Source organism: Trichechus manatus, unplaced genomic scaffold (genome assembly GCF_000243295.1).
Source record: "Trichechus manatus latirostris isolate Lorelei unplaced genomic scaffold, TriManLat1.0 scaffold00076, whole genome shotgun sequence".
Lineage (NCBI taxonomy): Eukaryota > Metazoa > Chordata > Mammalia > Sirenia > Trichechidae > Trichechus > Trichechus manatus.
The window spans coordinates 8291039-8300515 of record NW_004444012.1 but is presented as its reverse complement, the minus strand read 5'-3'; the positions used below and the strand labels follow the sequence as shown (position 1 = coordinate 8300515).

The 9477-nt window shown below is 42.6% G+C and overlaps 1 protein-coding gene across 5 annotated transcripts in view; it reads right to left on the bottom strand.

Annotated features, from left to right (window-relative positions):
- Positions 1–9477, bottom strand: part of EIF2AK4 (eukaryotic translation initiation factor 2 alpha kinase 4) — a 117253-nt gene that overhangs the window by 30096 nt on the left and 77680 nt on the right. For all 5 annotated transcript variants that reach the window (XM_004380617.2, XM_023735121.1, XM_023735122.1 and 2 more), the window contains 5 exons: positions 7269–7505; positions 5194–5269; positions 4649–4770; positions 1781–1830; positions 520–688 (listed from right to left, as the gene is read on the bottom strand). In XM_004380617.2, the coding sequence (XP_004380674.1) occupies positions 520–688; positions 1781–1830; positions 4649–4770; positions 5194–5269; positions 7269–7505 (654 nt within the window). The remainder of the gene's footprint in view (positions 1–519; positions 689–1780; positions 1831–4648; positions 4771–5193; positions 5270–7268; positions 7506–9477) is intronic.

Genomic DNA, 9477 nt, shown 5'->3' with positions numbered 1-9477 from the left:
GGGGGCAGTGCCGGACTAGAGGGAAGAGCTGTGCTGGAAGTAGTGCCCACCTGCGCAGGCAGTGCACAAACGCACGGTCAACAGTGACGCTGAGGAGTTAAAAGATAAGGGAGAGCAGGTAGGAGTCACCCAGGGTCAGGGGTCCGAGGATCAGGGTCAGGTCGGCAGAGTGGCAATATGCTAAAAGCATCCTAGTAGGAACCTCAACCTGATCACCTGCATTTTGAAAGTATGGGTAGAGAAACAACACCCTTCCCCTGAAACCAGACGAAAACAAAACCAGCTCCTGTCAAGGCAGAGGTTTGAGTCTGAGATTAACCTCAACAGCAATATCATCAAACTGTTTTCAGTTACGTCGGTAAAAATACGACTCATTGCTGCACACACTGAGAGGCCGTTCTGTAGCTGTTGCTTCCCCCCCGACATGTGGTGGCTGTTCTGTAGCTGCTGCTCCCCCTCCCATGTCTGGTGGAGGATGGCAGTGGGGGGATCTCAGAATATTAAGATGTGGGAAGGAACCTGGAGCACTGGAAACTCTTGGATGATTTCATAAATAGTGTAGATGATCTCGGCCGTGGGCAGGGAGCTGTTGGTGGTAGAAGTGACAATATCGAACGCACATTCCAGAAGTTCTTTGGGATGAAACCGGTCTAACTTGCGAGGTCTGAACACACGTTCTATACAGTATCTGCGGAGAGAGAAAGCCAGATTTCAAAGGTCATGCTTACTGGAAGCAAATGTATCTAAGAAATTGTTGGACAAAAGAAAAGACACGAAGATTTTGAAAACAATGAATCAGTGGTACAATCGGCAGGGCTTTGAGACAGAACTGCCCCGGAACAGTCTTGCCCTGTGATCTATGCTCCTGGTCCCGGTTTTGCCCCTATTAAACTACGAGGCTTAATTTTTTAAAAAAAAGTCTGAGAGAGAGATGAAATGACACAAAGATAACTTTACCTTAGGTGTTTACTTTCTACACGGGGGTGCGCAGACCTTAGGGCTCTGACTATAAACTGTTCACTTGCAGCTAAGAACAAAAGCACTAGACAGCTTTGAATTCAGTCAAGGAAAGGAGCTTGAAAGTAGGGTGCCTCGTTGACAACAATACCCCTCCAATCTACGTTTGACTCCTGTGGAATTTAAATGTGCAGAAAACCTTTTCCCAATGCTAAGTGCCCGCAGGGCCTCCGCGTTCAGCATTCCTGCTGGGTTTACTCTGCTTCTGTACAAACAGCTTTTGTTCACTTACCTGTGTAGGCAGTTTTCACACTGAGACCATCGGCCATTTGTCCCTCCAATTAAATGTTAAAAAGGGCCATCTGTGATCAGGAACAGCCAGATGTTTTTTCAAGCAGCCATTTGCGAGGATAATTAGTGATGGTGCTTGGGGACATTTAGGACGCAGGGAATGGAGGGAACCCAGCTGTGACATCTCTTCTAAAGAGGAGGCTGACAATCCTGTTGTTAGGTGCTATGGAGTCCATTCTGACTCATAGCAACCCTGTAGGACAGAGGAGAACTGCCCCATAGGGTTTCCAAGGAGCGGCTGGTGGATTTGAACTGCCGACCTTTTGGCTAGCAGCCGAGCTCTTAACCACTGTGCCACCAGGGCTCCTAGTCATCCGATAGAATGTGGCGCTGGAGCTGGGCTTATGAGGATATTCCAAGCTTAGTACTTGGAACCTAGAGTTCTCTCCTGCATAAGGATCACAGATGATAAAACAGTCTTCCCTGGTTCCTTTCCCACAGCCACTAAATGGAAGCCCCCATTATTTCTTACCGTTTTAAATTCGATATATTATTTCTTGCCACATATCTTGCAAAAGGAATCTGAAAGAGAAAGTTTTACAGATCAGTGTCAAGATGTGCCAACTACCACGTTCCTTTCTTCAAAAAAGAACTTTCTTGAGACATAATTCCCATACCATGAAGTTCACCCTTCTAAAGTGTACAATTCAGGGTTGTGTACCGGTTACCGCTCCCACCCTTTAAAACGTTCCTGAGCGCTTCAGTCAGCAGCAGATACGCGTGACCCAACCGTCCATCTAATCACTGCGGTGTTTCTCAGATTTTTAAATCTGAGAAAAATCCACTTTTGAACTTAGAGCGGTATAAGGCACCCTACTTTAAAGCTCCTTTCTTGAAATAAATATTCTCTGCCAAATTTTTATTATGCAAATTAAAACCAGGGCAAATCACAAATTACAATCTTCTGTGACAATTTTTGAAAAGTGTCCTTTAGAACAACAGAATCAAAATGGGTATGATTTCCTCTGGTGGATTTTCTGATTTCCCGAAAGATCCCCTAAGCAAAATCTCTAATAAATACCACAACTTCTAAAGCTATGGTCAGATGACCCCAAGAGACCTGAGATAACATCACTAACTAATGGGTCTAATTCTCAAAGAGCATTTTATCTATTTATTTGCATTTGTATAGCTCACAGAAAGGGAGCTGATATTTATAAGTCTGCACTTTAGCCTTCTAATATTTAGAGAATAAGAATCCAATCTGAAGTACAATAATATAGCTATGTAAACGTTTGTACTTTTCTCTCGTAGAGCCGAAATATCCATATACTATGTATTTACCCCTAAAATAAAGGAAGCCCTGGGTGGCACAAATGATTACGTGTTCAACTGCTACATGAAAGAGGCACCTCGGGAGTAAGGCCTGGTGATCTGCTTCCAAAAGGTCACAGCCTTGAAAATCCCGTGGAGCAGTTCTACTCAGCACACATGGGGTCGTCGTGAGTCAGAATCAACTTGATGGTAACTAACAACAACTTAAAATAATCCCAGACCACTTTACTTACTACAGAAGACAAAGAAAAGAATGTGGAAAAGATACCTTCTTAAAGCAATAAAAGCAAAACATGCTCTTGCCATAAGCCACACACATAGAAAGAATATAAACAAAGAAGACACCTTGATTCCACTCTCCGCCACTCCAGAAAATGCAGTTAAAGGTTTGGGTGTATTCTCTGCCACCTTACTCTGTGGTCACACCAACAAGCTAGTGTGCAAGGTCATTCACACACGTGACAGCGTGTTTACACCTGCACACACATCACGTGCATGCAAACACACAGTGCCCTTTATGTGTGCACACAGGTTTTTAAAAACCTTTTTCTTTCTTTGTAACAAAAATGGGATCATATTAGATATCCGTTTGAAATGTACTTTTATTCCAGGTACCAGAGAAATTCTGACAGATCAAACGTAGATATGGATCTATCTATATATTTAATTATATATAAAATGAATACACATATTTGATCAATATAAAACATAGATTTAAATTTTCTTTTCAACAGCTGATTAATATACTGTAGTTATCGATGCGCTAAAATTCAGCCATTTTTCCACTGGTGAATATGCTGAGATTGCAGTTTTGACCCCCATAACCAAAAAACCAAACCCACTGCCATCGAGTCGATTCTGACTCATAGAGACCCTACAGGACTGAGGAGAACTGCCCCATAGGGTTTCCAAGGTGCAGGTGGTGGATTCGAACTGCTGACCTTTCGGTTAGTAGCTGAGCTCTTAACCACTGCACCACCATGGCTCCAACCATAACAATGCCACAATAAATCTCCTTTAATGTTCAGATACTAATGTGTGTTTATTTCTTCGGATAAACTCCTCAAACTGGGATTGTTGGTCCGAAGGGTGCATTTAACATTTTTTCATTTTATGAAATGCTTTCACGTTACTTTTCTAAAGGCTTAGCAATTTACATTCCCATCAGCAACATAAGAAAGCACCTATTTCCCTATGCTCTTGCCAGCCTGAGCTGTATTACATATTTTTGCCAGTCTGATGGGTGAAGCTGACGTAGCTTTGACCTGCATTTCCTTACGAGTGAGGCTGGACACCTTTTCAGCTGTTTATCAGTCATGTGCTTTTCCTTTTCCGACAACGGCCTGGTTGTATGTATCCTTTGCTCATTTCTCTACAAGGCTGTCATCCTTAAAGAAAAAGGGGTGGGGGCGATGTGGAAGCTCGTTCTGTAGGTGAGGGGTATGAAACGCTTGTCTGTCACGTGCATTGCATGCATCCAGTCTACTGTACAAGTTGGAGATGAGCTTGTTCGCAGCCAGCGCTCTGTGGATGACTGGTAAGAAGGCCACCGTCAAAGGGAGCACGGGGAGGTCAGAAGAAAGCAGGCAGGAGAAAAAATCCCCATGCCCCAGCAGCAGAGATACCTGCTGATTCAAGACTTTAATCGTTCTAGACATTAACACCCCGTGAGTCGGGCCAACTCACAACCTCAGCAGGCGCTAGCGTGTTAAGATGTTACTGAAGATCTAGGCAGGAAGCCAAGAAAAGACTACACTTATTTATCTGAATTGGCCAGGTCAGCCTGCTGCGGCCATGTGCGAACTCAGCAGTGAGGTGTGACAATGCAGGGTTGTGGCTGGTAGAGTCCTGAGCACTTGTGCATAGCAAGGTGGAGGAATGTTGGGTCAAACACTGACTAAATTCCAGTAACGTTCTCGGCCTGAGAACACTCTTGTTTCTTAAAGGTGCCATTTAGAATATAAGCCTAGAGAAAATGATGGGCAGAGGTGACCCTTTAACACAGACACCATCAGTGTGACCAGACAGGTCATCCAGATGGTCAGTGGGGTGTCCCCAGCCTCACCCGCAGGTCAAACGGCAGCATCACCAGCATCCCACTATGGTCCATGAACAAGGCGGCTTCGTTGTGCTCGTATATTTGCTTATTTCGGGGAAGCAGTAGAGGGGTACACAGTTCAACAGCTCCTATTCCAAGTTAGAAAAAAAAAAATTAATCATCATGTTCTCATTCCTCCTCAGAGGCAATTTAAAATGAACCCAAATCTGACAGTTAAGTAATCTGCTCCTGGGACCACTGAAATCATCACCAGTTTATCTTCAATGGTCTATATTTGCAAATGGAGAGCCCATCTAGGGTTAAGAACGCCAATTAGGCATATCTGTGACTCCACAAACCCACTGTATTTCAGTAGCAAGGTTGTCATCTTCAAATCAGTTTTTCCTTCTCAAGGTGAACCATAAAAATTAACCTGAACTTCACATTATATCAATTGCTTATAATTGAATTTAAAAGTAAAATAAAGTTGTACTCAGATCCACTCATGCTACTTCCTAGTGATGAAAAAAACATTTTTTGAAAAGGAGTGAGTTCTTTTTAAAAGGACATACCGTGTCTTTTAAAGATGCGGATAATGGTTTCACACACGTGTTGCTGTATCTTGGCAGTGCGGATGGAGAAGTTGCCCTAAAATATGACCAGTTAAAATGTCATCATAAAGCCAAATCAAAGAGATTCCCTAAAATATGAATATGTGGAGCAACAGGCATGCCACTGCTTATTCCCAGGATCATAAAAGAAATCTCAATAAGTCAGTCCCTCTTTGAACAAATTCAGGAAAGAAGAGCCCATGTGTCTTGCGATACCTCTGCTTCAAAATTTGAGAGCTTGCCTTTCCGGCAACGGGAAGGCCATCAGGACTCAAAGTTGAAGCTCTTACCCACTTTGATATATGCCTTTCAGAGAGAGCTAATCAAATATAAACGTTCTCCTTGGGGCTCTCGGGGACACTGAGAATAGATCAAATAGACCTGAGAGTACCAGGCCCACCGCCTACACACTTAAGATGATTCACAGTAGGCCCACTGAAAGTTACCTGGCATTTACATGTTTTGTAAAGGGTTTCTTTTTCATTTTTTTCCTTATTATAAAATAATACGATTTTACATCTAGAAACAACAGATAAGCAAAAAGACAAAAGAATTAAAAAAAGATCACCTATAATTCTGCAAATATATTTCTACTATTGCCAGGCAGCAAAAACTACACTTGGCTCCTAAAATCTATACTGATATTTCACAAATTCCATCACTGCTCCCTCTGCTACTCTATCTGTTAAAATTACATCACATTCTAAGCATACAGAAACATATAGAGAATATAACAAATATCTGTGTACCCACAACCCTGCTTCATCAAATTTTAATACTGTCCTATATTGGGTAAGACCTTTTATTTTTGTTTTAAAGAAATAAAATGCTCAAGGCTCCCAAACCTGGCTGTGCCTCAGACCAGCTAGGTGCTTTTAAACACAGCTTCCTGGAGATTCAGTTACCAGAGCTGATGTGGAGCCTGGGCATCGGCACTGTCCAAAGGCCTCCCAGATGACTCCTTTCAGCCAGCCAGCCAGCACCGAGAGCCACTGTCCTACCTGATCTAAATCCAAGCTGCCTGGATGTTCTAGGTTCTGGGCAGCGGGGCCAGGGCTTAATCTCTAAGTGCACTGCTTCTTAATCTTTTGGGTGGGTGGGGAGGGAGGTGTGTTAAGAACTCCTTTGAGTAAGTGATTACAAGTATGGCTTTTCTTTTCAGGATAGTGCAGATACACAAATTTTGCACATACTTGTAGGGGCTTCACGGACCTCGGATTAAGAATTTAGTTTGAAAAGTTTATTAAGAAAACGTTCTGCATCCCACTTTGGTGAGTGGTGTCTGGGGTCTTAAAAGCTAGCGAGTGGCCATCTAAGATGCATCAATTGGTCCTAACCCACCTGGAGCAAAGGAGAATGAAGAACATCAAAGACACAAAGAAAATATCAGCCCAAGAGATAGAAAGGGCCACGTAAACCAGAGACTCCATCAGCCTGAGACCAGAAGAACTAGATGGTGCCCAGCTACCACCAATGACTGCCCTGACAGGGAACACAACAGAGTCCTGGATGGAGCAGGAGAAAGGTGGGGTGCAGAACTCAAATTCTAGTAAAAAGACCAGACTTAACGGTTTGACTGAGACTGGAGCGACCCCGGAAGACATGGCCCCCGGACTGTCTGTTAGCCCAAAACTAAAACCATTCCTGAGGCCAACTCTTCAGACAAAGATTAGACTGGACTGTGGGACATAAAATGATACTCGTGAAGAGTATGCTTCTTAGCTCAAGTAGATACATGAGACTAAATGCGCAGCTCCTGTCCAGAGGTGAGATGAGAAGGCAGAGAGGGTTAGGAGCTGGTTGAATGGACACAGGAAATCTGGGGTGGAAAGGAAGAGTATGCTGTCACAGTATGGGGAGAGCAACTAGGGGCACATAACAATGTGTGGATAAATTTTTGTATTAGAGACTAACTTGAACTGTAAACTTTCACTTAAAGCACAATTTAAAAAAAAAAGAATTTAGGTTGAAGGTGTTAAAAAAATCCCTTAGGGATTGGGACTGACTGGACCCTTTTGTGGACCAGGTTCGCCCACCTTTAGGATGTCACTGTCGTAGGTGTAGTCGATGGCAGGGGAGATGTGCTGGGAGAAGATGTGGGCCATCATGGTGCGATAGGCCTTCCCATCCACGTTGGCCAGGGTGTGGTGCAGCACTTCATGCAGCTCTGACTCCTCCATCTGGGGTGGAGGCAGCAGCTCGCTCTTGAGCAGTTCCGTGGCTGTGGGCCGCTTGGCTGGGTCGTGGTTCAGCAGCCAGGAGATGACGGATTTCTGTAAGGAAGCCCAGGCACACCGCTGATGGGACACAGTGGGAAATACTTGGCAATTCTCCTGACAAGTCAGTGGTTGGCTCAGGCCAAGCAAAAGACACCACATGACTTGTGCTGGGCGCATTTTACCTGGGATTTTGGAAATCTGTGAATTTGTCATTTTCTTTCTATACTTAATTATGGCCACAGAGTTGTGCAACAATGTAATCTGAAATATTTCTTAAAGGCGAGGCTCTTTTTTATATTTTATTGTCACAACCAAAACACCCTCAACTCAACAACTATGTAGAAACTGAACTTACCCAATATAAACATGCACAATATTGTGCAAAGAAGATGCAAGAACATAAAGCAAATAGCTTTAGATGCCTCATTTTAGTAGAAATTATGATGCACAGTAGCCAGGAATCCTTAAAGCAATATAAAACATTTTGTTTTGATCTTTTTCTTCATCATTTATGTTAGTGTCGATCTCATTCTCTTGAATTATCTTGATTTACGTTACTCATTTGTTACACCTTCACAGCGAACACCTCATGAAGCAGGGAACCATCTGAAGGCAATCTAAACATCTGAAAAGTTCCTCAATGATTCTTAATTCTTATTTATAATAAGGAGTTACAAGGAGTTAGTGGACTATTTAAGAGATCAGAGAACCTTAGTTTCTAGATGAAGTGTCATGGATTGAATTGTGTCCCCCCCAAAATATCTGTCAACTTGGCTGGGTGATGATTCCCAGTATTGTGTGATTGTGTACCATTTTATAATCTGATGTGATTTCCTTATATGTTGTAAACTCTGTCACTATGATGTAATAAGATGGATTAGCAGCACTGATGAGGTCTACAAGATTAGATAGTGTCTTAAGCCAATCTCTTTTGAGATATAAAAGAGAGAAATGAGCAGAGACACATGGGAACCTCATATCACCAAGAAAGCACCACCAGGAGCAGAGAGCGTCCTTTGGACCTGAGGCTCCTGCGCAGAGAAGCTCCTAGACCAAGGGAAGATTGATGACATGGGCCTTCCTTCAGAGCTAACAGAGAAAGCCTTCCCCTGGAGCTGATACCCTGAATTTGGACTTGTAGCCTACTAGTCTGTGAGAGAATAAACTTCTCTTTGTTAAAGCCATCCACTTGTGGTATTTCTGTTACAGCAGCACTAGATGACCAGGATATGAAGCATTTTCTAATTGTATATCTTTAAAATATTCTCCCTTACCCCGTGCCCCTGTCTTAGGCTGAAATAAAAATATAAACGCTCTTGTGTCTGCAGTTTAGTAAAGCTCCTATGCCATGATAGCTACAAAGACAAACAAACAAACCAAACCCGCTGCCGTCAAGTTGATGCTACAGTTGTGGAAATAATGAGTAAGACTGATCTTATCACAGGCAAAGGCTATGAAATGAACTTACTTATGACATCTAGAAACACAGAAAGGACTCTGTTTGAATAAATGATAATAGCAAACGAAAGAAGTAGAAACATAACTCAATGTATTTTCTAATGGTTCTTCACAATTTAAACGAGACAGAACTTGTCCCTATAGCCATAAATGCACTACAGGATGTTACTGCTAATACAAATAAAGGTATTTAATTCCTTTATTTTACAGGTGAGAAAACTTAAAAAGTCCAGAAAGGTTATGTGACATGTCCACCCAGATACATAACCAACAAGCAAGAAATAGTTAAGTCGATAAACTGTTCTATCTAGGTTTCTGTTCTCAATGTTAATAATTTAGATAAGGGACGTTACCTTGATTATAATTGTTAACAAAAGTCATTTTAAGGATTAAACTACACGACAAGAGCATGAACTAGCGAAGGAGACTTCACTAAGACAATCAGCACTGAGAGAAAGCACACTAGAAGCACAATACCCAAGTTCATTAATCATTAGCCGGAAGCCAGCATTAACGTACAGCATGATTTACACACACACACACACACACACACGGACACACACACACG